The sequence below is a fragment of the Oryx dammah genome, unplaced genomic scaffold (assembly GCF_014754425.2).
Source record: "Oryx dammah isolate SB20612 unplaced genomic scaffold, SCBI_Odam_1.1 HiC_scaffold_6, whole genome shotgun sequence".
Classification (NCBI taxonomy): domain Eukaryota; kingdom Metazoa; phylum Chordata; class Mammalia; order Artiodactyla; family Bovidae; genus Oryx; species Oryx dammah.
This window is the reverse complement of record NW_024070190.1, coordinates 18,689,644-18,717,638: the sequence shown is the minus strand read 5'-3', so window position 1 is coordinate 18,717,638 and position 27,995 is coordinate 18,689,644. Positions and strand designations below refer to the sequence as shown.

General features: G+C 55.3%; 3 protein-coding genes across 4 annotated transcripts in view; 2 read left to right on the top strand and 1 right to left on the bottom strand.

Moving 5' to 3' along the window:
* Positions 1-7: 7 nt before the first annotated feature.
* Positions 8-16,404, bottom strand: MMRN2 (multimerin 2). 2 transcript variants are annotated; one of them, XM_040242157.1, is made up of 7 exons: positions 16,168-16,404; positions 8,639-8,767; positions 8,446-8,552; positions 8,266-8,346; positions 7,397-7,561; positions 5,450-7,228; positions 8-2,490 (listed from the first exon to the last, which is right to left on the bottom strand). In XM_040242157.1, the coding sequence occupies exons 1-7, from the start codon at positions 16,329-16,331 to the stop codon at positions 2,105-2,107; spliced, it is 2,811 nt and encodes a 936-aa protein (XP_040098091.1). In that variant the 5' UTR covers positions 16,332-16,404; the 3' UTR covers positions 8-2,104. The 2 variants fall into 2 exon arrangements, with proteins under 2 accessions (XP_040098091.1, XP_040098092.1); XM_040242158.1 differs by lacking the exons at positions 8,266-8,346; positions 8,446-8,552; positions 8,639-8,767; positions 16,168-16,404 and adding an exon at positions 7,723-8,235.
* An 898-nt stretch (positions 16,405-17,302) lies between these two features.
* Positions 17,303-21,927, top strand: SNCG (synuclein gamma). Its single transcript, XM_040242163.1, has 5 exons — positions 17,303-17,593; positions 18,380-18,421; positions 18,741-18,868; positions 21,314-21,385; positions 21,627-21,927. Exons 1-5 carry the CDS (start codon positions 17,473-17,475, stop codon positions 21,645-21,647), a joined length of 384 nt encoding a protein of 127 aa, XP_040098097.1. The 5' UTR covers positions 17,303-17,472; the 3' UTR covers positions 21,648-21,927.
* A 5,700-nt stretch (positions 21,928-27,627) lies between these two features.
* Positions 27,628-27,995, top strand: part of ADIRF (adipogenesis regulatory factor) — a 2,289-nt gene continuing 1,921 nt past the window's right edge. Inside the window, exon 1 of the mRNA XM_040242164.1 lies at positions 27,628-27,810. Coding sequence (XP_040098098.1) covers positions 27,750-27,810 — 61 coding nt within the window. The 5' untranslated portion in view covers positions 27,628-27,749. The remainder of the gene's footprint in view (positions 27,811-27,995) is intronic.

Below are 27,995 nucleotides of genomic sequence, written 5' to 3'. Positions count from 1 at the left end.
AACAGTATTGTAACAAATTCAATAAAGACTTTAAAGATGGTCCACATTAAAAAAAAAAATCATAAAAAGAAAATAGATCCATTGAACTTCAGAATTCTTGATAGTCTGAGGTCCTAGTTACCGAAGTATTTAAACAGAAAATTTATACTTGATATTAAGATTTTGTGAAATTTGCACGGAAAGCACTCTATCTGAAAGAACCGTTTTCTCCAGTTCTTACCCCAGAAACTTCAGGAGTGATTTATCCATGATTCTGGAAGAGTTTACCAGTTAGCACTTTTCATTTATAACCTCCCTGTCAAATAGCACCAGCCATATGGAGGTTGAAGGACATGTGCCCCTTATAGAGGATATCAGTTCACTCTGCTTATTTTATGCAGTAAATTCCTAATGAAAGTCTTAAATGGTAAGGCTGTATTGCCCTAAATGTCTCACTTCGTCGTCAGCACAGCCTAACCAGTAGTAGCAGGATTGAGCGAAGAGAAGACACAGCCTGGTCTTCCAGCAGCAAGGGTGGCCCGGTACTGGCTTTCCAGCCTTTGGCCAGGAGTGGCTGAAACATGTCCTATCTGGGGTTGGGATTACTCTTACAGCTGAGCTGCAGGAGGCAGGAGGCCCTGGCCAGAAGGAAGGGCAAAGGAGTCGAGAGTCGAACCCGTGGTCAAGATAATGAAACACCAGCATGTTTAGAGTTGTTAGACCAACCACCTCATACACAGGTGGAAAAGTTCAAGAGTGCTTGTGATTTACCCCAAGGTCAAACTGTCGGTGGCAATGTAGCCTGGCATGTTGCTCCCTGTAACACTGATATTTTAGCACATTGAGTACGCCAAGCTTAGTGGCAGATAAATTCTGAGGGGGAATTATTTGAATTCAGGGTCCCTGGGAAACAATGAGAGGGGCCAGGAACCTTGTTAACTCTCACAGGCAACTCTGTCCTTTTTCATCACCCAGACCAGTCTGGTTTTCTTACGGACAAAGGTATATCCAACAAATAACAAACAGCTGCTACCAAAGTGAAAATGTTTCCTGACACGTAGATACTGCTTCCTCAAGCCTGTTCTCCAGGGTCTGTAACTTTATGAAAACCATACATTGATACTGTAGGAATAGTTACAGCTCTAAGCTGCACTGTGTAATTCAGTATTCTGCGGTGGCCTCTGAGAGTTTCAGTGAAGTCACATCCCAAGTAGTTTGACTTTGCCCCACATTTCTACCTACTTCACCAAATTTTTCATTCTCCATACTGGTTTGTTTTGCAAACCAGCCGGATCTGAAGGGCATCACTTTATTCCAAAGCTGATAATTCATTGAGGGAGATTTTACCATCTTCCTTCTCTTCTCAGCTACCTTCCTGTTGAGAAATGATAATAAGAACCGGGGTGGTCATAAGCTATTGGAGAAAGCAAAAGTAGAGGCTGTACACTTTTAGTTCATGTTTGTCGTGGCTGGGCCTTTACCCTGTGTGAGGCAGGGAGAAAAGGGGGTAAAGTTACAAGGTAAAGTCAAGGAAGGCCTGAAACTCAGGCAATGGTACTAAGTAGTGTTTCCCTTGGTTAGCTCAGCCAGGTCCTTTGTCTCCACTTTTGACTGATTGTCACCAAGCAGTTGGTTTCCTCCTACCGCAGTAGGTAGAGAGTAGCTTCCGGTATTGTCCCAAACATCACTTCCATTTAAACTCATTCTTTTGGGGAAAGAATGATTTTCTAGCATAAGATGAAGAGGAAGCAGGAGAAAGGTTTAACGTGTTGTATGTAAGTTTCCAACCACAGGAGGAGCAAGACACCAAAACACTGCCGAACGCAGGGTAGGGCCAAGAACTGGAGCCGAAGCCCTGCTGCCTCAGAGGCAGGCCGAGCCGGAGCACTCGCCCCGGCCCAGGCCCTCCCTGCCCGGAGAGGAGCGCCCCAGCCTTCCTCATTGTTAAGAGACAGCCAGACCCAGTGCATCTAGAGAGAGGCCACAAATACTATGTTGTCTTTGCAGAAGGTTTCCAGGGAAAAGCTAGACCAACTGGATGGTCTCCAGACCAACCCTGGCCTGAGCCCCAGGCCAAGGAGAGCAGGACAAGTCCACAGTGTCTGGTCAGAGCTGTGCTTGGTACTCAGGTCTTGAACATCAGGAAGCCCCCAAATGCAGTGCCTGGCGGGCTTCTCTTCATTATTGATCCCTGGGTTAGCTCAAACCACACTCTCTCACCCTTTTGCAGCTCAGCCATGGCAAAGGTGGTTGCTGGGCTCCCACCCCTCTTCTCCTCAGTGGTATAGACAGGGGTCCGATGGTGACCTCCAAACACTAGCTGCCCGGTGCCTGGCCCTGGGCCAAATTCAATGCTCACTGCAAACAGATAGACCCCACGCTCAGGGGCTCGGAAGTAGCCGTGTTCAGGGAAGTAGCTGCTGCCGACGTTGATGTAAGCAGTGTTGAACTTCACTGTCTGCAGAGCAGTGGTCCCTTCTGAAAAGCTGGCGTAGAAGGCCACAGGGGAGCCTGGAATACAGGAGGAAAGCATCGGTCATTCAGCCCCTTGCTCCCTCAGGGGGGAAATTAAACCGAGCCCTACGTTCCTCACCTTCTTAACGTGAGAAAGATCACTATTTCTAGATAATCTGGATATTCCCAATAGCATTGTATCTTGGGAGCTAACTGGCTAATTCTCAGCATTTCACTAGTTGACAGGAACATGCAAGTCTGTACTGGCGTATATTTTAACAAAGCTCTTTCTTGTTTGATCCTTCTTTGCAATATACTTGAGAGAAAAGTACCCTGAATGAGGAAGCTGAGTGAGTAGCATCCAAGGCAACATGCTTTGTCAGTGACAGACTGGATCTGGAACCTAGGTCTCTGACCCCCAGATTCCTGCCACCTTCAAGGGATCTTGAGACAGCCAGGGGAAAGAGAAAATATTACCTCTCCTCAAACGCTAACCCTGGTGAGATCATTAAGGAATGAAGAGTGATTCTTATTAGATAGATGTTTAGCACAGAACCGTTGACAGAGGAAAGAGCAGGTGGGTCCAGGCAAGAAAAGTCCTTTCAAGCTAATCATGTTAATATTTTCAAAATGTTGCACTCGAACCCAGAGGAGGGTAAACAGGCCCAGAAAGGCAAGGCTTGGTCCAGATGACACGCTAATAAATGGCCAGACTGGGAGGAGCTAGCTGTTGGGTCTCCTGACTTCTGGGGCTCTCCCACTTGAAAAACCAAGTTAGTCTAAGGAGGGTAAAATACAAGAGGCCTGGAGCCAGAGGAAGCCTCGGTGGATGGGGCCTTTAAATGTGCATTAATTTTTTTAAACACCATCCTTGTAGAGAAGGGGGACAAAAAGAAGCAAATGTAGAAAAATATGGGAAAGCTATTGAAAATGTGTTCATTTCCCCAGTACCCCTCGACTTCCCCATCCCGGCCTCCGCACTGATAAGGTCGTGTTCTTCACATGCTCCATCGTTGTTCCCTTAAGCTAAGGGCTCTCTACCCTCTCCACCTCTCTGTGGAGACCAAGCTCCCCATTTCTTGGGATGAAACCGAGGCCCAACAGGAGGAATTTGCATAGAAGACTTGAGTCCCAGAACAACAGCCCCTGCACTTGGCCTCTAGGCCTAACAGTGACAAAATGACAAAATTTTGCTTTTCTCTAGTTCTGGAAGGTTTTCTGAGAATTAGTTGACTTTTCCTGTCTGTGTGCTGCCGGCGGCTCTGCAGTTCTCCCAGCACCCAGGAGGTGGCGCACTCGCCCCGCTGAAGGAAGGCCAGCCTAGCGTGCCCTCTGCCGGAGGCCCGAGCCAGCCAGGGGCAGGGTGTGCTCCTTAAGTGAGCCCAGTGTACTTCCCTGCAGAGCATAGGGTCAAGCTCTACGGCCTCCCCATGTGAAGTTTTTAATTTTAAGGACAAAGAATTTTAACAAAATATTTCAGTGGTAAACTCAAGATACCTAAACCATCAGGCAATTTGAGGCCTTGGACTACTCACAGGAGGGTGGGTAGCCTCATAGCCACAGCCGTGAAAATACTGGAGAAATGGGAAAACTGACATGTTTCTGCTAAGTGTTAAGCCTCGTGCTAGGGTTTTGGCAATGTATGTGCTAGTCCTCCCGACAGCCCTCTGTTGTAGGTGGTGGGTCTCCCTTTTACAGAGGAAGAAACAGACACATAAGTGGTGCTAGAACCTGTATATGTCCACTGCTCCCAGGGAGACACTGGTTTGTGGGGCCAAAGTGGAGAGTGAGTGGGAGTGGGGCAGGCTTGTACGATCCTCCACGAAGCCTCAGACTATCCACATGCCAGGCCTCACCAGGCATACGTAGCCCGCCCAGACGGCAGCTTTGTCCTTTCCCCTGTGTTTAGGGGAGGAGGTCGCTGTAGCCCGAAGGCCATCTTCTCTGGCAAGGGAGTCACTTGAGTAGGGGTCCACTTCCCAGGGCCACACTCAGCGGGGCTAGGAAGGCTGGCTGCTCATCTCTTCAGCCTCAGAGCCAAGTTTCCCAGGGCCCTGTAGGGACCCGTTGAGGGCCTTTCACGGGGGAAGAGCCAGCTCCCTAGAGACAGCTGGACTGGGTTTCTCTGAGCCGCTTACGAGCTGTGTGAACGGGACACTTTCCTGACTAAGCTTCAGTTTCGGGTAAGATGGCAGTGATAATGCATCGTTGAGCTGTTGTGATGATTCAACATGGCAAAGCCTAAGAAAGACACTGCAGGGGACTTGTCTCAGAGCTGTAACATGGGTCCACTATGTTAGCAGAATGAGCTCCTTTTGGATCCCAAGGCTTTCCCCTGTACTTGTGGGTGCTGCTCTGGCAGATGACACCATACCTTATCCAAACACTCACTTGTACATAAGAGAAAGCTTAAAGACGTGGTGGGTGCAGTGGGATGGGGTGAAAGGCTGAGATTGAAGGATTTGAGCATGTGTTTATGGAGGAGAGGGCGTCCCTGGTGGCTCAGACAGTAAAGAATCTGCCTGCAATGCTGGATACCTGGGTTCGATCCCTGGGTTGGGAAGATCAACCTGGAGACGGGAACAGCTACCCACTCCAATATTCTGGCTTGGAGAATTCCACGAACAGAGGAGCCTGGTAGGCTACAGTCCACGGGGTCACAGCTGACACAACCAAGCGACTTTCACTCATGGAGGAGAAAAGCACCCCCACTCCCTGCCCCACTGTTGGAATGGTAAGCAGCCACTGGTGTTTAATGAGCCTCAGATGTCTATGTGGTGGGGAGTGTGCCGCTCACTGACAGTTCAGTCCTGTGACGTCTACCTCCTGATACCCCAGGTAGCTTATACTCCTAATACTCCCTAGTTCTGAATGGAAGGTAAGTCAAAGGCAAAGCCAGCCCTGAGTAGTGGCGACTGATGGTCATCCTGCTCTCCACCCTTGCCCCCTCTGAGGCAGAAGAGCTGTTGGCAGATAGTAATCCTAGACCCCACCCTCCTCTCAGGCCTAGACTCACCTGCCTCCCAAAGCGCTGGTCCTTTGACACGCACATCCTCTAAAGATTCCACTTGCTTCCGATCCCTCCTCTTGGGAGCTTCCAGGCCTTTCTGCTGCTTCTTTCCTTTCCTGTTCAGCATGGCCTGCAGCTTCTCCAGGTCCAGGCTGACGTTGGCTGCCACGAGCCCTTGGAAGTTCCCAAAGAGGCTGTGGAAGAGGTGCTGGTGTCTCTCCAAGCCGCGCTCAGTAGTGGAGAGCTCCCCGCGAAGGCCCTCGAGGGAGCTGTTGAGGGAGGAGACCCAGGAGGCCTCACAGCACCGACCCACACTCTCCATGTCCGAGCTCAGGCGCTGGAGCTCCTGCGCCAGCCCAGCCAGGTCCAGCCCACCCACCTCTGGTGGAGCGACCCGGCTGGGCTCCAAACGCGCGGTTTGCCGGCGGGCCCCCAAGGACTGTTCCAAGGCAGTCACCCTGGCGGCCAGCGCATGCCAGCCTAAAGCCTGCTCCTGCAGCCCGCTGGCTGCGTCCATCAGGGCGACGCGGATCTGTTCGTAGCGCAGGGGCAGCGTGCCAGGCTCTTCCTCAGACATCTCCTCCATCACCTCCTCCCCGAAAAGAGCAGCCAGCACGGCCTCGTGCCGCAGCGCGTCCTCCAGCAGGGCGGAGAAGGAGCTGTACAGCTGGCGGATCTCACGGCGGATCTCAGTCTCAGCGGCCCGCAGCGCGCTCACCTCGCCGCCCAGGGCACGCAGCTGGCTCCGGAGCCGTGCCGCCTCAGCCCGTGCCCGCTCACCCTCTGCCTGCTGCGTGTTCACGGCCAGCGACAGGGAGGCCACCGTGTCGCTCAGGGCCTGCAGGGAGGAGCCGTCCTGCTGGCGCCGCTCGTCCAGACTCACCTGGGTCTCCTCCAGGGCTCGCGTGGTGTCCCTTTGGTCCTCCCGGATGACATCCAGGTCAAAGTAGAGCTTCTGGCAGTTGCAGTCCTTGACGTACTTGATGAGGTCCGCGTGGGCACCCTGTAGGTGCTGGAGGGTCAGGTTGAGCTCCAGGAGCTGCCGCTCCACGTCCTCCTTGTTCTCCTCCATGGTCAGCGACTTCTCCATCAGGATCACCCGCAGCTCTCGCAGCGCCGTGTGGTTCACCTCCAGCTCCTGCACCTGCCGCTGCACCTTGCTGATCTCATCGAAGGTGTCATCAGATTCCGAGTACAGCTCCTTGATCTCATCCACGTGCCGGGCCAGAGTGGCCTTCATGTCTGCCAGGGTGCTCTGTAACGCCTCTTCCCTGTGGCCAGTGGCCACATGCAGGGCGGACAGGTTTCTCTGCAGCTGGCCCAGCCTGGCGTTCAGGCTCTCCGGCTCTGGCCTTGCTGCTGCCCCTGCTGCTGCCAGGACCAGGCTGCTATTGATCCCCACAGACTCCTGGGCTTTAAGGAGCTTCTTCAACTTGATGTCCACATCGGTCTGGGCCTCTGAGAGGGACTGGCGCAGGGACAGGAGTTGGGCGTGTAGGCGGTCCTCCACGTCCTGCCTCAGCTGGCCCACCCTCTGGGCGTTCTCCTGGACCTTGGTCTCGAATTTGGTACCAAGCTCCTGGAAGTCAGCTCTGGCCACGGAGGTCTCCTGGACCCTCTTGAGGGCCTGTCGGTTGGCCTCCACGTCAAGAGATAAGTTTCTTATGATCTGGGAGAGGCTGTGCAGGCTTTGGTTGAAGCTTCTCCACATGGGGCTGAGATGTCCTTGCAGGAAGGTGTTGATGTGGGGCAGTAGCGCTTGCTCCAAGGATCTGCCTGAAAACTCTGCAACAGATGCATGTGTTCATACAAGCCCTGCAGGAGCAGGCACCTTCCCCAGGGGGTGACCGAGTGGGTGGGGGTCTCTGAAGTTTGGGCCTTCCTGCCTCCCCGTCCACTCATCCCCTAGGACATGACCAGGCTCTTCCTCAGCCCCGGGAACCTGCCACTCACCAAGCACTGTTTGATTTGCCTCAGTTGGTGCCATTGTGAGGTTGCTTGCCCAGGCTTCCCACGGGCCTGGGAGGCTGTCTGCCATATGGTGGATGTCATTCTGGAGATCTCCCAGTCGGCGTTCCTGCCGCTCCACTGCGTTGCGGATCTCTGCAGCTGGGTGACCTGAATACACATGGCAAGTGTCAGACTTCCCTGGCCTGAGCAGAACATGAGGTGCAGAGAGGAAAGCTGGGGATTGAAAGCAGGGAGGTGTGTCCTGATATCCTCTGAGCAGGAGCTTAGAAGCCTCTAGAAGGACAGATGCACGGCAAATGAGCCCTCACCCTGACCGCTGCACCGCCAGCAGACATGACTGATCCGTCAAGGCACACTTTCTGCCTGGGTCTTAGGGACACGGCTTCTCCACGTCATTCTAGGCAGCCCTTGTCAATAGACAGGCGTTCGCCACATGATGAAACATCCCCATCCATGGCCCAGCCTTGAAAGGCCTCACAAATGGTGTCCCTTGGTGGTTCTGCTGTGCTGACTCAAGACCAGGGACAACATGGCCTCCCTGGTTAGGGGGGCTGGAGGGAGGCTTCTTCCAGACCCCGGGGGCTGATGCAATTCAGGGGGCAAAGAGCGTCCTAGAAAATAGGGTCAAGGGAAAGGCTACGTGTGCTTGGCCAGCAGGCAGGTAACTCAGGGCCCTGTGAACCTCGCCGCTTTGGTGTGAGGGTGAGGTGACACAGGGCCACAGAGGAACCCCTGCCAGTTCTGGGGACAAAGCTTCCCTGAAATGGCACTGCCCTATCAGAGGACAAGGGGCTTGGGCACATGAGTTCTTTCTACGTGTCCCTCCCGCACCTTCCAGGAAAGCAACATACCAGATTCAAAGTCAACCGCCCCATCCCAAGGCTCCTGGAGGCTATCACCTAGATCTTCAGGCTCAGGGATTGCCGTGGGATCTGCAGAGAAACATCAGATATTAACTCCAGAGGTTAGAGGGGCTGCGTGACCCCTTGGGTCAGAGGTCGAAGGGCGAGGGAGACCACAGGGAACCCTACCGTGGTGCTGGCAGTCGGGGCCCACAAAGCCCGGGCAGCATCTCCAGGCCACAGAGGCCAGCACCTTCTGCTTGACCTGGTACACCGGCTTGTGGGCCACACGGTACCTGGGGGAAGAGGGCTAGCTCAGAGACTCTAGGGTGAGCTGGCACAGAACCTGGACGAGTAGCCCACCCTGCTACACCGCACTCACATGACTTTGACCTTCTGGCAGTTCGGAGCCCCCTGCGGACATGGCTGCTGTGAGTGGACGAGGAATTTCTCGGTTTTGCAAGCAGCTACGAAGGTGACTAGTCTGGACTTCTGGTAGGGGCACCAGTTACTGGAAAAAAAAAAAAAAAAAGCCAGAAGAGAGGGCTGCTGAGCACAGCCAGGTCTCCTCACTCCCTAGAGGTCAGCAGGGAGCCAGTGCGGAGCGCCTGGCCCCTGCCTCTGTGCTCCACTCAGTCCCAGAGATTCTGGAACCCATTAGCCTGAGAAGGGAGTGCTCTGCACTATTCATCCTGCTGCCTCAGAGCAAAAGCCCTGTGGATCCTGCCTGCAAGGGCACCTGCTCCGTTGCCTTCCAGGAAGCACCCCAATTCCCAGGTCCACACAGAGAGTGCAGGAGCGTCTCCCCACATCATAGAGTCACCCCCAGAGTCAATTTCTGCTGGTGCCAGGAAAGCAGTGTGGTGCTGCTCCTGGGTTTCAACTTTCACAGTTTCTGGTTGTGTGACCTTGAGTGAGGCACTTAGGGAGTATGGAGATCATAATACCCTCCTCCAAGTGAGTATTAAGTACCTGCCTCCTCCCAGCTGCCTAGTGAACATTGCTGTCCTGCCACCTTCTGGCAGCCCTGGCAACCGGCCGCCATTCCCATTGCCACTGACATTGTTCCTCACTGAAGATCTGGCTGTGGGAATGGGGAAAGGGCTGCTAAGGAGAGGCCAGACTGGGGAGGCTTTGAGTGCCAGCTGAGGACAAGGCTCTGTCCCGAAGGCATGGGGAGCCTAGGAGGAGCTTAAACAGGAAGTCACATTAAAGAGCCACCCTGGTTCCTGGGTGCAGAAGGGTGGGAGGGGGTGAGACATAGGTGGCTACATCAGGGCTTTTGGTGGGGTGACCATATTGATTTGGAGTGCTGAGACCATGCAGCCTGCTTTCCCCCACCTGACTCTCAGAAGCCTTGCAGCCAGCCTGTACTCTCTCGGCTGCAGACTGAAAAGGCTTGTCAGGAAAATGACCCCAGTCGAGGGGAAAAATCTAAAGAGACTGACACCAGGGGTTTCCCCCAGTGAGCTAGCCCAGCAGAGCATCCTCTATCAAAACAGATCACAAAGCCCCACCCATCCACCCAGCTTCCAATCAGTTACCTGACCTCTCTAACTCTTCAGTGGGCAGACAGCCAAGAATGACCCCTGAGGAAAACCTCTTCCAAAAGAGGGAGCTCAAAACGAGCAAGTGGAAGAAAATCAACTTGAAGAAAACCAGAACGTGCAGGGAGAAAAGAACTCCCCCCAAATCTGCATTAATATTCCCAGACTGACAAAGGAACTTATTGCGTCCAAGAAACAAGAATAGGAAGCTACTTTAAAAATGGGGGCAGGGCACTGAGAGCTCCCCCCGACCCAAAAAAGAACCCTTGAAATTAAAAGTATAATGGTAGAAAGGCAAAAGAAATTTGATAGACAAGTTAGAGGATAAAGTTAAAGACATTTCCCTAAAAGAAGAGCAAACAGAGAGATGGAAAATAGGATAGAAAAGATCAGAAAAATAGAGAAGCCATGTTGGGAACCCAACATCCAAACAATAGGAGTTCCAGAAAGAGAGAACAGAAGGAGGGAATCATTGATGAAAACAAAAAACAACCGAAGGAATATTCCAGAAGAGAAGGACTTGGAATTTTAAATTCAAAGGGCCCACCAGTTATCCACAACACAATGAAAATAAATGCACAGCAAAGCACATCATTGTGAAATTTTGGAACTCTAGGACTGAATGATTCTACACTTTCCAAGCCCCCCTCCACCCCACCCCCATACACATCAGTAATTAGAACAGCCTTGAACCTCTCAGCAATCAACGTGTGTGTGTTAGCCACTCAGTCGTGTCTGACTCTGCGACCCCATGGACTGTAGCCTGCCAGGCTCCTCTGTCCATGGGATTCTCCAAGCAAGAATACTGGAGTGGGTTGCCATTGCCTTCTCTACTCAACAGCAATAAGAGACGCTAAAAGATAGTAAAGAATCACCTTCAAAATACTGAAGGAAAATTATTCCCAGTTTAGAATCCTATACTCAGCCTAACTATCAGTTTAAGGAGCACAAAATGAAGACAATTTCCACAAGCCACACTTTAAAGCATTCCCCCCTGCCCCAGGACCCTCTTCAGGGAGCTGCTAGACCAGTAGCTTGCAATCTTGCCATCAAATCTTCACATCAGAAGCATCCTGTGGCCCTTGAAAACAATGACCCCACAAGCCCCACTTCAGGCCAATTAAAGGAAATTCTCTGGGATTAAGGCCTGGGCATCCCCATTTTAAAGCTCTGTGGGTCATTCTAAGGCACAGTCCCGGGCTGAGGACCACTCTGCCAGAAGTGCTTCACCAAAACAAGAGAGAACACCAAGAAACAGGAGAACAGCAGCAGGAAAGAGGAGTTCCGGCACAGAAATGAGAAGGGAGACCCCGGGACACGACAGGCAGGGGGTGCGTGGGCAGTGGTCCAGCCTGGAACACGGCTGGAGGCTCTGAGAGAGAGAGGCCTCCCAAGAGAACGCAAGCGGCCAAACACCTGGCTGGAATGAGTGAAGGGCAGACGCGGCCGGCCGGCAAGAGTTTGGAACCGAGTGACGAAAAAGACGCAGAAAGCGAAGCAGAAGGACAGAACTGAAGCACAAATGAAGATAATTGCTTATTTCAGGAAAAATGAAAATTGTGTGGGGGTGGAGGGGAAGGACATATAGGCTTTCCAGGACATGCAGACTCTGTCGCATCTACTCAATTTGGCCGTTGTACCGTTGTAGCAGGAAAGTGGATATTGACAGTATGTAAATAAACAGGCATGGCTGCATTCCAATAAAACTTTATTTACAAAACAGGTGGGGGCCCAGATTTGACCCACCATTCCAGAGTTTTCTGTCTTTCTTATGGGTGTATATCACTAAAAACAAAACAAACAAAAAACAATAAAATAATTTCCGCCTGGAAGACAAAATGCAGGTGAACAGGTAAGACCATCTTGGAAGATGAGTGAGGAGTATCTTCTCTAACTGTCATGACCAACTCTAATGTCAAGGAATAAAAACAGTGGGATGTGAATTCCCCAGTGGTCCAGTGGTTAAGACTCCATGTTTTTAATGCCAAGGCCAGGAGTTTGAACCCTGGTCAGGGAACTAAAGTCTCACAAGCCTTGCAGTGCAACCAATAAAATAAAATCAATCCAGAAAACAGTGGGATGTTGGCACAAGATACATCAAAGACCCGGAAGGGGCCTGTACATCCCCAGGGGACTGTTAAATGGTAGAAGGGGCACACGAAAATCAGGATGGAAGCAAGGGTACACACTCAACACAGAAGCTGTGTACTGTGAGAGAGCTGGGCCCAGAGGTTAGGACCTTGTTGAAGTAAGGTGGTCGGCTGTCAAAGCCTCCTGTTTAAGGCCCCATGGAAGTTCCTGGAACATGCTTAGATCTAGGGGGAAGTATTTCTGTAAACCAACTGTTCTCAATGGGACATGGGTTGGGAGGAGAAGTGGTCCACTCCACTTGAATCTGGCAACGAGGCCCAACGGTAAAGAATCTGCCTGCCGATGCAGGAGAAACAGGTTCAGCCCCGGGGTCAGGAAGACCCCTTGGAGAAGGGAATGGCAACCCACTCCAGGATTCTTGTCTAGAGATCCTTGGACGGAGGAGCCTGGAGGGCTGAGTCGGATGTGACCGAGCAACTGAGCAGAGCACACACGGGCTGACACAGCTCTGGGGATGGGGATGCTCCCGGCCTCTAGTGGGAGGAGGCCACAGCCCCTTCCCTCACAACAGAGAGCTAGCCCCAAACGTCGATAGCGGGAGGCTAAGAAACGCCCGCAGTACCAAAGCTCTGCTTCTCGCGTGTGCTCTGAACACAGAGGATCCAGAAGGCCTGCCCCCTGAGAGCACCGGGTCTGGGCCAGCCTTCTGGGAGTGACCGGGACTTTCCACCTCAGGTTCCTAGAACTGGAAGCGGTGCTGCCCACCCTTCCTGCCCAGGAACTTTCTCTCCAGACCTGCCCAAACCTCAGGCTCCAGTGGCCACTGTTCTCCCTGCCCATACGCCCCTTCCTTGGCAGCTCCATGCCCTTGGCACAGTACAGGCTGCTGGCCCAGAAGCCCTGGGAACATTCCTGACCTTTGCTTCGGTTTCCTACAGCTCTCGGCAGTCTCCCGCTGGCCCACTGAGCCCCCAGCCCTGCTCGCTGAGTGCCCCATTGTTCTCCTTGCCTCTTGGCTGGGCGCCCAGGCCCTCTTGGCACCCTCATCTCCCAGGGGTCTACCAAGAGGCAGGTGCCAGCCTCGGAATGAGTGTGGGGGGTCTCCAGCCTGGTTTGGGCCTGTCCTGGGCCTCTGACCTGGCCTGACCTGATGCCCCCCGCCAGGCACGAGAGAGTCTGCTGCCCCCCTTAGAGCTTTTAATTGGATCTGGGAGTCCGAGACTTTCCTCCCTTCCTTGTCTTTGGACTCAGGGTGACCTTGAGCAAGGCCCTTCCTCCATCCTGGAAATGTGGAGAAGAATCCCACTCCTAGCCCCTCCCTGGGGGCGGGGGTGGGTGGGGGGAGGGGGAGGCTTTGAGGAAGGCAGAGAAAACCTCAAGCAGGGAAAGGGCTGTTAGCCAAAGCCTCCTGAATTATAAATGTGCTGCTGCTGTGCCCCTTTGGGGCACTTAAGTGCTTCTTAACCAGCCAGTAAAACGCACATCCAACTGCCCCTTAAGCCTGTCTGTGAAGGAGGTTGTGTTCTCAACATTCTTGCTTTCTGAGGTCCGGAATGCAGCTGTGAATGTGATGACTCCAGGGGAGAATTTTGCCAGACTTGGTCTCTGAGCCACAGAGGGGCCTGAGCAGGGGAGCCCGAGGCCCACTTGGTGTCCAGCCAGAGCCAGGATTCCTTGAGCATAGCTCATGCCAGTGAGTCTCTTCCCCATTAGTGCCCAGGGCCCTGGGCCTTGGAGAACAGATACAAGGGCAGAAGGTGTAGCCACAGCCCAGAGACCAGAGTCAGGGCTCCACCCTGCTCCTGTGTGACTTCCAGAGATATGCGTGACTTCTCTGGGCCACAAGCTCCCCACCGCAACACTTGGGAAACACTTGTTGGGGTCTCACTGATACTGGTGACTAGCCCAGCTAGGCTGCTGGGAGGAGCATCTCCTAGACTCCCAGCCCTCTTAGGGGAGACAAAATAGGACAAAACCGAGGACACCTGGGGTTCAGCAGACTCAGTCCTGCCTGGGAAGTGGCCCTGCCTCCGAGGAGCCCATATCCTGACCTCTTGCTTTCCCGGCTTCACAAAAAAGCCTGGAAACAAAGAAAGAGGCTCTTCTTCACAATGTCCAAATGCCCACGTTGCTGGCTCACTGGGCCCAGCTCTACAGGGTCCTGGGGACCCAGGAAACACCAACCACATTCCTCCTTCATCCTGGGATCCAGCACCAGGTTGGTTGGTTCAAGCTTCTCCTTGCAAATGGTCTCATCTGGGTCTGTGTCCAATGCCTGCCCTGGCCCCCAGGCCCCAGATACAGGCAGGAGGGACAAATGCAGGGCAGACTGGCTCCAGCAGCTGTGAGGGAAGAGCCACAGGCTTGTGCTGGGTGGTGTGGAGTCCCTGCTTGAGTGTGGAGAGCCTGTTCTGCCTCCCCTTCCCCTGTGGCTGGAGAGGGGCTGGGGCTGCGTTTCCGCCTCTCCCTTCATGGGACCACGGGAAGCAATCAGCCCGAGGAAGCTGTGCTGTGCTTCCTTCCTTTCTCACCAGCCCCGCCGGAGGCCTTGACAACCTCAGCTTGACCTGTGGGGCCTGCAGCTTCTGAGTTGTGGGCAGGAGACAAGCAGGCCTGCTGGGAGCCCCCAGAGGGTCTGGAATCAGGGATGCCCTCAGACTCCTGCCTGGGCATTCCTGGGCCAGAGTGCCCTTGTGCACACACGTAGACCCACTGGGACCACCAGGCCATAGCTGAGTGACTCCTTCAGGCCTTGAGCAGTCCAGAGACCCACCCTTCCTGGGAATAACGGAATGCAGAGCTTCCCAACAGCCCTTGTGCGGGTGAGGGGGGCGGGGTGTAGATTGGGGGAGAAAGAGGGTATCTCCTCCCTCCTTCCCATCCTCTTGGGCCCTTCATACTCCCTTTCATCAGGGGGACGTAAGCTGCCCAGAAACAGGGGCTGAAGGCTTTGGGGAGGGAAGGCAGGATTCTTGGTCCTGAAATCAGAGCCTGGGTTCCCCTGCCAAGAGCCACCTGTACTCCCAGCTCTGAGCGGAAGCGGGAATAGGGCAGGAAGGAGGTCTCTCAAGGCCCAGCTTCTCCCCTCTCCTCCCGCATGGCTGCCCTTCCATCACTGAGGGGCCGCGCTCGCTCGCTTGTCTGGTCCTCCCCCCTCTCCCTGTCCAGTCTGCTTTTGGGAAAGTGTCCAACACTTTCACCTTGAAGCATCAGAGCTATATGAGAGCTGTCTTGGGCAGATATGGGCCAGGCCTACGTGACAGTGAATCTCAGCCAGCCAAATCCATATGGATGCTCCCAACCAAGTCTGGTTTGTATGTGGAGGTGGGAAGAGTGGGGGCGGTGCAGGGGCAAAGACACCCCTGGGACCAAAACCAGAGTATGACCTCTGGAGTCAGACTCAGATCTTGGTTCCAGTTCTCCTCAGCTGTGTGGCCGTGGGCCAGCTGCTTAGCCTCTCTGAGCCTCAGGCTCCCCTGTAATCGGGAGGGGATTAACAGGTAACATTTGCCAAGATGCCCAGAGGTGGGTTTGATAAATGGCACCTGCTGCTCTGACTGAGGGTCCCCTGAGGAGGGACTCACATTCCCAGCACCTTGTCAGCAGGAGGATCCCTGACCCTGGACAAATAAAAGGACTAGAAAATGGTATCCCAGTCTAGTCCTAAGTCCATTCTGCCTGTCTCCAGAGGGGTGCTGAAGCAGAGCTCGCTGGATGCCACAGGCTTTTTGTTCTGGAGATAGAGCAGGGCACCTGTCTGCCCACTGCTCAGCTGTTACGGCTAGGCCGAGGCACTCGGATCCAAGTTTGGTCCCCAGGAGCGTCCGTCTTCTAGGGCTTAGGCCAGGCCAGCCTCAGCCGGGTTCAGCTTTCAGAACTGAGTTCCGAGAACAGGAGCCACTCCCAGGCCAGCTGGAAACTTCTGGAACCACAGCCCCTCAGCATCTCCCATGCTGGTGTTTGACGGCATAAAGTGCTCCTGCCCCGCCCTGCCTGACCTCCAGCCCCATTCCCTGCCATGAGTCAGGCAGGGAACTCCATGTGGCCCTTAGGTCCTGGGGGACTGGGGGTGCCCAGTCCAGACTGGCTGGGGGTGATCTTCTAAAGGCAAGCTTGACTCCTAGCGCCTCATTCAGCTTCACAGCTGGTTCAGCGATAGATGGTATAGACCTATTTCACATACAAGAAGCTGAGGCCCCGAGAGCCCCTGCTTTGGCTGAGCTGGGCCTGAGATCCTGTGCCACACCCTCCCCCAGGTCCAGGCCCTCCTTACCGTCTGACAGGGTCCCTGCCGGAGTCCTCCGCCTCTGCCCTCCGGACCCCAGGTGGCTGGGGGCTGTGTGGATCAGAGAAACTGGCACCAGGGGCCTGCGCCCAGGTGCCCAGCGTCCCCCAGCCCAGGGCCCCCCCCAGGCCAAACAGCAGTGTCAGGATCATGCTGGCTCGGGGCAGACGCAGCTTGTGCAGTGACTCCAGGAAGTGCCGGTGACGTTGTCTTTAAGTCTCAGAAGGAGAAAAAAAAAAGCACAGGGACAACAAAGAGAGGAAGTGGCCTGGGCCGGCGCCCCCCCCGCCCCGTGAGCCCCGTCCGCCCCGCTCGCCCGCGGCCTGGCCCCACAGGGGCAGCCAGTGACACAGGCCAGTTCCTGTGGCCGAGGAGGACTCGGCCAGGGACCCTGGGTGTGGGAGACGCAGGGGGCGGTGGTCCCACCGAGCATGTCCCCGTGGGAGTCAGAAGAAGGGCGCCAGCACTGAGGTGGAAGGAAGCGCGTCAGGAGGACGTGGTCAGATGAGCCTCAGGGAACCTGCTGCCCATCCATGTGGGCGGCCAGGACGTGGGGGGCACCCATGCCTACTCAGCATCTCTCACCGCTGGGCTGTGGGAGCCAGCAGGTGGGTGGAGGCCCGGATGGAGAAAGAGCTGTCCTAGGATCACACAGTCTGTGCTGGGCCCGGGCCACGGGTTAGCCTTTTGTGGCCCAGTTCTTCCACCTGGCCTTGCCCGAGCCCCAGGATTGGGGCATTCATGGTGCCGGGGAGAAGTTGGGCAGGCCAGGCCAGTCCGGGAGGTCAGCCACTCTTGCCCGACAGGCCAGCTTGATCTGACCCCTGCCCTACCCGGAACACTGGCTGCAGAGGCGCCTTTCTTTTCCGTGTTGACCGCCCCCGCAACGCCTCTCTGCCCCAGAGGCGCACAGACACAACAGCCCCAGGCCTGGGAGCACCTAGTCAGGGTGGCCCCTGCAGGTGCCCAGGCTGGTGGGCGGGCGAGGGGCAGTGATGGATAAGGGTGTGTCCAACCTGCTACAGCCTGTCGGGGGCACAGGGGACGGGGGGAGGGTTGAGCCAGCAGAGGCCCAGGGGACCCTGGGAGAAGGTGAGGGCAGCCTGCTCCCTCCCTGCCTCCTTCCCCGCCCCCACCCCGGGCTGGCCGGGCTCCCATCAGCCGCCGCTGCACCATCAATATTTCATCGGCGTCAATAAGAGGCAGCCGCAGGGACAGCGGCTGCAGCCACGCTCCAGCCAGCTCTGCTCACAGCTCATCTGGGGAGGCAGACTCCTACCCCTGCCCACCGCCATGGACGTCTTCAAGAAGGGCTTCTCTATTGCCAAGGAGGGTGTGGTGGGTGCCGTGGAAAAGACCAAGCAGGGAGTGACGGAGGCGGCGGAGAAGACCAAGGAGGGCGTCCTGTATGTGGGTGAGTTTGGGCACGGCAGAGCCGGCAGGGCGGGGCAGCTCGGTGGCCACTCAGGTTCCTGGACTGGGCTTTATCCCCTGACCCCAGGGAGGCATGTTCGGGAGGGATGAGGAGGACCTGGAGGCCCCCCACTCTCCTGTACACCTCTGTCTGAGCCTCTTTGGGGTTGAGGGGTCTCGGGCAGGATGGCAGGAGAGGCACTTAGCCCTCAGACACACCTGTGTGTGCACACAGATGCACACACTGCCACACACCAGCAGCCCCAGCATCACCCACAGCCCCGTGACTCAGAGAAGAAGCCACACTGGAGCCCTGGGCTGAGCAAGCAGGGACTCAGCAGCCAGGCCGTAGGTCCCCACCCTGCCCAGGAAGAAGGGCTGCCTCAGGAGAGATGAGATCGACCCTCAGCATCCTGGCCAGCCTCCCAAGCCCCCTCCCCCTTCAGCTCCTTCCAAAGAGGAGGCCAAGCTGATGACTCAGCTCTTGTTGACCCCATGAAGCCCAGCTCCGAGGCCCAGGCCACACCCACTCGAGGTCCACCCACCAGACCCTACCTCAGGCCTGATCTCTCTCATCTCTGCATCCTGTCCTGTCCACTTCCCATCCATCCCCTTCCTCCAGACATAGCAGGAAGTGGCCTTTGAAAGGATGGTTGGCCCCCGGACACCATCCGTACTCCCCACTGACTCTGCAGCTTGTCCAGCTGTTCTGTGGTGTGCTTGCCCTGACCACTCCCCTCCCAACACCTGGAGTGGGCTTGGGCTGACGCCTCCCTTTCCTCCACAGGAGTCAAGACTAAAGAGGGTGTTGTGCAGAGTGTGACTTCAGGTGAGGTGACCCAGGACCAGGGGAAACGGAGGGTGGGACATCAAGAGACTTTTGCATCTGGCTACTGAAGGCCCAAGCCTGGGGTCCTCTTTCCCCCTTGCTGTACTAGGACCCAGACCTCCAGAAGCTGGAGGTGGGCCCAGGGTGGACCACCTGGTTATTGTCAGACCTTCCCAGGAATCAGAAAGAGGACAGCCTAGGTCTCCAGTAGAGCCAGAGTTTTGAGGGGCCAGGGAAAGGGCTGCTCTGGCATGACTTGGGCAGGCCAGAGCCAGGTTGGGTGGGGTCAGGGCCAAAGCCTGCCAGCTTCCTCCCACAGTGGCTGAGAAGACCAAGGAGCAGGCCAACGCCATGAGTGAGGCTGTGGTCTCCAGTGTCAACACCGTGGCCGCCAAGACTGTGGAGGAAGTGGAGAACATCGCAGTCACCTCTGGAGCGGTGCGCAAGGTGAGATCCAGTCCCTAGCCCGGGGTCCTGTCCTGTCCCCTGGGCCCAGGGAGGCCAGCTGGGGAAGAAGCATCATCACCCCACTAACATACAGGGTGGAGAAGGCAACGGCACCCCACTCCAGTACTCTTGTCTGGAAAATGCCATGGACGGAGGAGCCTGGTGGGCTGCCGTCTCTGGGGTCGCACAGAGTCGGACCCGACTGAAGCGACTCAGCAGCAGCAGCGTACAGGGGAATGGAGACTTAGGGGCCCCGGTTTGCGCTTGGTGTTGTCACATCCCGGGAACCTCACAACCACCCTTGTGTGAGGGGCAGTGGGGGGCTCAACCGGAAAGTGAGGCTCAAAACCACACCCACCGGATGGTACTCAGCATTTATGAGACACCACATTTTACTAGCGAAAGCAGGGTCCTGTGAGCCCCACGTCGTGACAGGCAGCCTCCCACGGGCAGTGGACACCAGATCAGAGCTGCTAAGTCACCACCTACCCAGTGACCAGCCTCCCTCCAGAGCCGTGCTGGGCTGGGCCTCCTCCTGCGAGGAGGTGCAGTGAAGCAGCGCCCCCTGGTGACGGGAAAACAGTGAGGTTCCGACCACACCCTCTGCCTCTGTGAGCATGTGTTACGTGCCTGGCCTGAGTGTTCGGGTGTGTGTGTGCTGGGCAGCAGAGAGCACAGGGGCAATTTGGGGGGGGGGGGGCGGTGCGGGGGAAGCCTGGCTCCAAAGCCAAGCTCTGAAGAAGACTCTGAGTGAGACAGGAAGAGATTGTGGTGGGAGCCGGTTCATTTTTGGGGCAGGAAGTTTTCCTATTCCAGAGATGAGCTGTTTCCAGTTGTGTAAGCAGATGTTGTTTAGAAAGTTCCAGCCTAACTGGCACAGGCCCCTAGGGGCCAGTGGAGTCCTAGGTACCCAGTACTAAGAGTCCCTGGAGTGGGTTAGTGGAAGGGTAGGCAGTGACCCTGCCTCTGGCTCTGGGGACAGCACCAAGGTCACCGGATTCCAGAGTCTAGGAGCAGGCAGGTGCTCCCTTCCTTAGGTCCCAGCTCTTAGCCTGTGACCTTGGGAAGCTACTCAACTTCCCTGGGCCTGCATATTCTCAGCTGTAAAATGCTTGTTGGGGGTGTGTGCTGAGTATCCATCCCACTGGGCTGTGATGATACAGAGAAAGAGACCCCCGTGAAGCAGCTTCACCTCGCTTATGGCGAGTACCCAACAAAAGGAGGTGACCGTATCATCATTATCAGTGACCCAAATGTACCCCAGGAGACGCCAGGCCCCTCCCTCCCCCACCCCCGCAGCAAAAGAGGCCTTAGAATGGGGCCCGGCTGCCCCCTAGGCCTCTGAGCAGAAGCCTGGGCACTCCTGACTTTGGAGGAGGGCTGGTGAGCCCTTGGCTACCTCAAGGGAGATATTTCTTGGTGACACCCCAAAACCATCCATGACTCACCGTCCAGTGAACTGCAGAAGGGTGCAGCACTGCTCATCTGTCTGACTGCTCATGCCCCCGGCCTCATGCCCCCATCCTGGGGCAGCAGGACTAGATACCTGGCCGCCTGCACTTTGTCAGAGGAGCCTGCCCCAATCCTGGCTGCCTCAGTCCACCAAAGGGCAGGAGGACACCATGGTAGCCCTGAGGGGGCAGGACCCTCCAGAGGTCGGTGCTGAGCCCAGGGTCCAAGCTGATCACCCAGTCGCCCCAGCTATCAGTTATCACACGCCCACCCCAAGGCAGGACACCATCTCAGGCAAGGGTCTGGTTGGGCGTGGGTAGGTAGAAGGAGACGGGAAGTGGGAGAGGATTATATAAGCCCCGCTGGTCCCACCTGAGGCACCAGCCTGAGCCCATGCCCATCCAGGAGGCAGGGAGAAGGCAAGAGGGAGGCATTTGTGCTACTGGGGATAGGGCTAGGCCTGGAGCAAGGCAGACCTGATCCCTGTAAGCCCCACGGCTTTGAGCTCTGAGGCCTTGAGTTCAATACCTGGCCTCTCTGGCCATGGGGACCCCGTGTGAACAGTGGAAACGTGCCCTTCCTTCCAGGGGTCTTTGAGGGTCACAGTAGGAGAAGGGTATATGGTCATGTGATTCAGGAACACTGAGGGTGGGATCAGGCTCAGGGCTTCAGAGGCCACTGCCCACCCCACCCACATCACTAGGCTTGGAGGAGGCCCAATCAGGGCTTGTCAGGGACTCACTGCTGGTTTCTGGGGGTGAGGCTGGGCTCAGGGATACTTGGTACTCCCAGAAGGCCTTGGCATTATCAGACAGAGCCCCCACTGGGAACCCTTACATGAGATACTATCACCTCCAAGGCCAATCTGGCCCTCACACCTCCCTCCCCTCCAGCCCTCCAGGTAGTGATGAGGACCTCTGTTCTTCTTTGAGGTCAGAGTAGTGAAGCTCTGCACCCTCCACCTGGTCCCACATGCCCTTTGCTTTTCCACAGGAGGCCCTGAAGCAACCTGTCCCCTCCCAGGACGATGAGGCAGCCAAAGCGGAAGAGCAAGTGGCTGAGGAGGTAGGAGCTGGATCCCTGGGGTAACACAGGGGTCCCTGGGCAAGTTGCTTCCCTCTCAGGGCCCCAGAACCCACAGGGGAGCCTCCTGACCTGCAGCCCCCTGAGCCTGAGTGTGAGATCCCCTCATGAATAACCTCCTCAGGGCAGAGGGGCATAGATGACACCCTTCCTCCCCACTCCCCATGCCAGGGTAACCACTGAGGGGTGGGGCCCCATGTGTGAAAGTCACTGTCTCTTCCAGACCAAGAGTGGGGGAGATTAGAAGGCTGCCAGTGATCTGCAGAGGCCCTGAGGAGCATGCCGTTCCCTCTTGGCACAGGGGTGTCTGGTCCTGGAGTACGACCCACAGAGCTGCGCAGCTCCCCACACCCTCATCCAGCTCCCCACAGGCTGTCCTCCCGTGCTATCACCGCGACTGCCTTCACCTCCCTAGCCTTATCCCTGCCCACCACCCTCTGATCTTTCTGACCCCCACAGATGCTACTGTGAATTTTTTTCTTATGATTTTAATGATTCCAAATAAAACTCAAATCCCCACTGCATACCTGCTCATTCTTCTCTCTGTTCTGCCTTATTCATGAAGATGCCCCCTGGGCCAGGAGCTGGGCCAGGTATGCTACAGGGACACATTGGGCATTTCCAGCACCTTCTGAGAGCACAGTGCCTTCAGAGACTCCCCCACCCCCACCATTGCCTTTTAACGTGGAGGTGGCGGCCCTGCTTTTTGGTTCCTGCGAACAACCTCGAGAACACGCTGTCTGCTGGAGCGTGAGACCAGAATGCCCCAGGTTTTGAGCTTTGACTCACCCTCCAGGGATGGACCCCACTGATGGCAGGGGTCCTCCTGGGCCCCTGGGGTGTGTCCTTGGAGCCAGTTGTCCTTCTGGGAACAGCACCCCTCCCTGAAGCAGATGGTAACTTTCAAAGATGTGAAGCCTAAACTCATAGTGAGGACTTTTAGCATCCTCCTTGGCAAAGAAGGACATGACCCCAGAGTTCCTCCCTCCTGTCCCCACCCAGCCTTGAGCTCCCTACCAGGTTGGAGCTGGGCCTTCCCTTCCTTCAGCTGAGTCCTGTCAAGGATCATTAGAAAACACAACAGTTGAGAGGCAGGAGAGGAAGCATCCGCCTAGAGAGAAAAAGAGTCAAAATATTTGTTGAGCTCCTCCCAGGTGTGGGGCACTGTACTAAGTGCTTTATTTACTCCTTTAATCCTCAAAACCAGTTGTTAGTATGTCCCCAGTTTCACCGAAACTGAACTAAGAAACAGAGAGGTTAAATAACTTGCCCAAGGGCACAGAGCTAGGAAGCTGGGGCCTGGCAGGCGGCCAGGTGGCCTGACCCCAGAGCCACACAGCTGACTCGTATCATGCTCTGCTACGTCCACCCAGACAGCGTGGGCTGCAGTGGCCTCACGGCAGATGCCACCATCTCCCTCCAAGATTTCAAAACATCCCACCCGAGTGGTTGTTGTCCTACATGAAAGGCTGTGGGCATCATGCCCTGGAGTCTCGTTCAGAGGTGGCTAAGTGGACAGCAGGGTTCATTTCCCTTTAACACACAGTCTGGGCTCAAAGCACCTAAGTGGCTTGCCCCAGGTCTCCAGCCTTGGGTGGGGGCGCTGAAGCTTGAGTCCCGACCACCTGCTCATCCTCCCTCCGCGGTGGAGAGCAGAGGTCAAGGGCAGCCCTGGGGGCTGTAAAGCCAGTCAAACAGCTGAGCTTCATTGTATCCCAGTTTGCCAGTCATGGGCATCCACTGCTGAGGAGGCAGAAAGGAGTAGTGAGCTGCTGGTCTCCCAGCCGTGCCAACCCTACCATGGGCGGAGTAAAGGGTCTTGAAGAGGCACAGGGCAGTCAGGGGTGTTCCTGCTCCCAGGTTCAGACTGCTCATCAGCAGGCCTGTGCATGCCCCAGGAGGAAGGCCCGAGGGGCTGGGTGTGCCTGAGAGAAAGCGGAGGAGACAGGTCCTCTCAGGTAACTGCAGGAGGAGGATACTAGACTGGGCTCCTGGGGTCCCGGTACCCTCGCCTCTATTGAAGGAACGTGGAAGGGTCCCTGCTGCTTGTCCCAACTCCCACCTCCACCCCCAGACACATATTTAAGACCTGTTCCTGTGATCAAACAACAAAGTTGCCTGGTCCAGGAAGCTTCTTCCCCATCCCATGAGCACCCGCAGTGTGCTTTACTTTTCAGTTCAGTTCAGTCGCTCAGTCGTGTCCGACTCTTTGCGACCCCATGAATCGCAGCATGCCAGGCCTTCCTGTCCATCACCAACTCCCGGAGTTCACTCAAACTCACGGCCATCGAGTCGGTGATGCCAACCAGCCATCTCATCCTCTGTCGTCCCCTTCTCCTCCTGCCCCCAATCTCTCCCAGCATCAAGAGTCTTTTCCAATGAGTCAACTCTTCACATGAGGTGGCCAAAGTACTGGAATTTCAGCTTTAGCACCATTCCTTCCAAAGAAATCCCAGGGCTGATCTCCTTTAGAATAGACTGGTTGGATCTCCTTGCAGTCCAAGGGACTCTCAGGAGTCTTCTCCAAGACCACAGTTCAAAAGCATCAATTCTTCAGTGGTCAGCTTTCTTCACAGTCCAACTCTCACATCCATACATGACCACAGGAAAAACCATAGCCTTGACTAGACGGAGCTTTGTTGGCAAAGTAATGTCTCTGCTTTGAATATGCTATCTAGGTTGGTCATAACTTTCCTTCCAAGGAGTAAGCATCTTTTAATTTCATGGCTGCAGTCACCATCTGCTGTGATTTTGGAGACCTCTATTATGTGCTGTGAGCTGTGTGGGGCTGTACCTGACTTCCCTAGAGGAGTAACTGCTCTCGCCCCATCCCTCGCCTTCTCCAAGAAGCCCCAGGTGACCTGTCCCTCTTTTCTTTTTTTGTAGGTGGCAATTGTAATAAGAGAACATACATATGAGACTTGTCTTGGCAGCCACAAGATGAATAGATCTATGCCCCAACCCGCCAGAATCTTAAAAGTTAACAGAGGGCTTGACTGCAGTCAGTCATATATTCGGCCTTCCCTGATGGCTAAATCGGTGAAGAACCTGCCTGCAATGCAAGAGACACAGGTTCAATCCCTGGGTCAGGAAGATCCCCTGGAGAAGGAAAGGGCAGCCCACTGCAGCATTCTTGCCTGGGAAATCCCATGGACAGAGGAGCCCGCGGGCTACAGTCCACAGGGTAGCAAAGAGTCAGACACGACTGAAGCAACTTAGCACACAGGAATGCGGTCATATATTCAATTCAAGAGGGTTTCAACAACATCTTACTCTCTCAAGGCTGTGTCCTAAAAATGGCCACTAATATGGGCTTTGTAGTCAGGACGTACATTCCAAGGACAGGAGAGACAGTGAGGAACCTCTGATTGCTCAGGTCCAGCTCACGAGGCAACCAGTAGTTCCATCCTCTTGATGACCTCCTCCGACATTGCTACAACAGATATTTCAATCATCTGCTATGTATCAGGTAAGGTGTTTGACTCTAAGGAACCAAACTAAGCAAACTAGATATGGTTTCTTCAGTTGATCAGACTCTTGGAGGTGTTGGGGAGGAATAAATTTTCCTTTACCTTTCTAGGTTCTTCTGGCTGGTCAAAGAATTAAACTGACAGGAGAAAACCAAAGTTCAACAGCATGTATACATGAGAGACCCAGGAAGACTGAGTAACTCATCAGAATGGCTGAAGCAGTCACCTTAAATATCAATATCGTCTTTCGCTAAAGACAAAAGAGGGTGTTGGGGCTAGTTGACATGAAGATGGAAAGCAAGTGTTCAGTAAAATGTTTGCCAGGCCATGTACAGACAATGGGACACAGAGAGGAATATTAGCAAATAGACTTTTCTCAGTTTCTGCCTGTCTACATGCCTAGTTAATGTTCTAGTTATCCATGGTGATAGTTCTATTACTGTAATAGACCCTCTAATGTAATTTTTTAGGCAACTAAGGGGAAAGGTCAAAGTTTCTTCCTGAGTCTTTTGGGCCTTGATTGTTTTCAGCTTGAAATAACCTGCATTTCAGAGAGACATTTTAGAGTGGCAAAGCTTGCTTCCCTGCAGAGGAAAGAGACTTTGAAAAGCCATAACACTGAAGTATAGTGTGTGTCCTGTTAGGGAAATACAGGATGCTGCGAAGCCCAAACTGGGATACTTCATCTAATCTGTGATAGGGAAGTCTTCCCTGGTTGTGATATTTTTGATGAAACTGGAAGGATGACTAAGAATTAGCAAGATTAAGGGGCCTGCCGTTCCCACCCTCCCCAACCATGGACCCTCAGCTGAGTCCATCAGCCCATTTAGTCCTCACCATAACACCTGGGGGAGACTCTGTTATTGTGCCCCCCCACCATCAAGGATTGAGGCTTGATGAGTCTCAACCTTGAGACACTGAGGCTGAGAGAGATGAAGGAAATTGTTTTAGTGGGTATTTGAACCCAAGGGGTCTGACTTCAGTGCCTGCTGCTTTAGAACCATTCAGCTGTCTCTTATCACCTGCGTGGGCCTGGTAGTCCCTCCCATAGAGGCTGTTGCCTGTCTCATTCTTTGCCCACCGGGCCTGGTGCCAAACAGCATCAGCAGTTCAGCAATGAGCTAACTCGGAGCAGTGTGAAAGGTCTTCCTGGCTAAAGGGATTAGTGGTAGCAGCGGTTTTTCAGGAGGGCTGGGGCAGGGGCTGGATGGGGCTCTCCAGAATCCTGAAGGAAGAGTCAAGTGGGCTCACCTTAGCCCTCAGCGCTCAGGGTAGGACCAGGCTCCCAGCGGGGAGGGCAGGCGCTTTGTTAGTCTGTGTTTGGTTTCCCTTCCCCCCACCAGATTCCTTCCCCCTAAGCAGATCTCAGGGCCTGCCCCTTCCTCTGGCCCAGAAACCCCGTTAATCAATTTTTCATGTGTGTGTGTTCTCCAGATACCCCCGCACCAGAGGCTGACCCTCGTGACTTAGTCACTCCTCCCTATCTATTAGAGGCAGGATGTGCCCCAGTTGAGTGGCCCTGTAAGCGGGAACTTCCCAGAGCTCCAAAATAGGGGGGACTCGACAGACGTGCAGAGACAGGCCCAGAAAGGGTTAATCAGAGAGCAGCCTTAGAGTGTCCAGTCACAGGCTGAGAGGGTGGCCTCCAGGCTCCAATGGCCAACTCGAGTGAAAGGGCACTCGGCTGGGTGGTGGTTTGACCTGCAGCCTTGAGCATCAGGAGGTTGTGCCTCAAGAGTCGTTTTGTTGTCCCTGGGATCCCTGGCTGCCCTACTGACACACAAGTCACTAAGGACCCTCCCTCCTCCGAGGCCCTCTGGCCATCCCTAAGCCCCTCACGCTCAGTCCCAGGAAAACTGACTTGAGCAACCTGCAGCCGGGCCGCTCCCTTACTCGCAGCGTGGTCTGGGGTACTAAGTCCTTGGGCTTTGGTGACCGACAACGATTTCCTTGCCCCGGCTGGACACACATGGACGGCCCTTTCTGATATTCCCCCTCCACTTGGAGCTGTGTGGTCCCCAGTCTCAGGGCCGTGCAAGGAGTCACTTGAGGGTCACTCAAGGGTCACTTGAGTCGCCAGTGACTGGCCTCTGCGGAAGGAGGGTGGGACTTACTCCAGGCTCTCCACTGCACCCCCCAACCTACCCCTGTCCCAGCAGCAGTTGGGCGGATGGCATCTGCCCGTCTGCAGTGTCCAGGCTGAGTGCGTGGGACCTGCTGGTTTGGCGTTGGTTACGGCCCTAGGGTTTACAGCCCACCGACTCAGACTTGAGTCCCTGCCATGTGAATTTTGGTGAGACCTAAATTACCCTCTGTGCCTCATCTTCTTCCTATAAACTAACAACTCCCATTCCAAGAGTTTGTTGTAAAGGTTACCCAAGAGGCTGGAAGCGTTTGCACAGCCAGGCACAAAGTAAATACTTAATAAGAAGCAGCTGCTATTAGTTACAGCTCCACCTGCTGCTGATCCCCACCTCCCTCACCCGTCCCAGGTTGGAGAATCCTCGAGCCCACCCAGTGGAGGAAGATTGGTGCGCCCCCTTGTGCCCCCAGCCACCGTCCCGATCCCCGATCCAGCCCCTCTGCAGCCCCGAGCCCCTCTTCAGACACTAGCTGGCACCCCTCCCCGCTTTCCCATCACGGCCCGCCTGAGGCCAGGATGTGCTTTCGGGCTGGCGGGTACTGGAGCAGGGCCCCGTCACTCCCCTGAGCCCGAGTGCTGGGAACCGCCCCGGGCCCCCTCCAACCCCCCTTCGTGCGGGGAGGGGCCGGCCCTGGGGCGCCTTAAAAACCAGAGCTGGCGCTCGGGTCGCCGCTTTGAGCAGGATCCAACGTCGCTGCGGCTACCCTTCACCACTCGCAGACCCCCCGCAGCCATGGCCAGCAAGGGCTTGCAGGACCTGAAGCAGCAAGTGGAAGGGGCGGCCCAGGAGGCGGGTGAGAACAGAGCGCGACGCGGGCCCACCCGATGGACGCGGGGGCTGGGGGCCGCAAGCCAGGGGCCTGTGCGGCGGGAGAGTCGAGGGGGCGGGGGTGGCTCCGGTTAGGAAGGGCCCTCTCCGGAGCTGCAGGGACCTGGCAGGCTGGCAGGACGCCCACCCCGACCAGCTCAGGCATGATGC

Bases quoted from the DNA above. Each gene is read 5' to 3' on its own strand.
- SNCG (XM_040242163.1), top strand. From the start codon at position 17,473: ATGGACGTCTTCAAGAAGGGCTTCTCTATTGCCAAGGAGGGTGTGGTG. The intron at 18,422-18,740 runs GTGAGGTGACCC...TTCCTCCCACAG, and splicing joins TGTGCAGAGTGTGACTTCAG to TGGCTGAGAAGACCAAGGAG. The intron at 21,386-21,626 runs GTAGGAGCTGGA...TGTCTCTTCCAG, and splicing joins AAGAGCAAGTGGCTGAGGAG to ACCAAGAGTGGGGGAGATTA.
- MMRN2 (XM_040242157.1), bottom strand. From the start codon at position 16,331: ATGATCCTGACACTGCTGTTTGGCCTGGGGGGGGCCCTGGGCTGGGGG. The intron at 8,768-16,167 runs GTAAGGAGGGCC...TTTTTTTTCCAG, and splicing joins GGCAGGGACCCTGTCAGACG to TAACTGGTGCCCCTACCAGA. The intron at 7,562-8,265 runs GTATGTTGCTTT...ATGTGTATTCAG, and splicing joins GGCGGTTGACTTTGAATCTG to GTCACCCAGCTGCAGAGATC.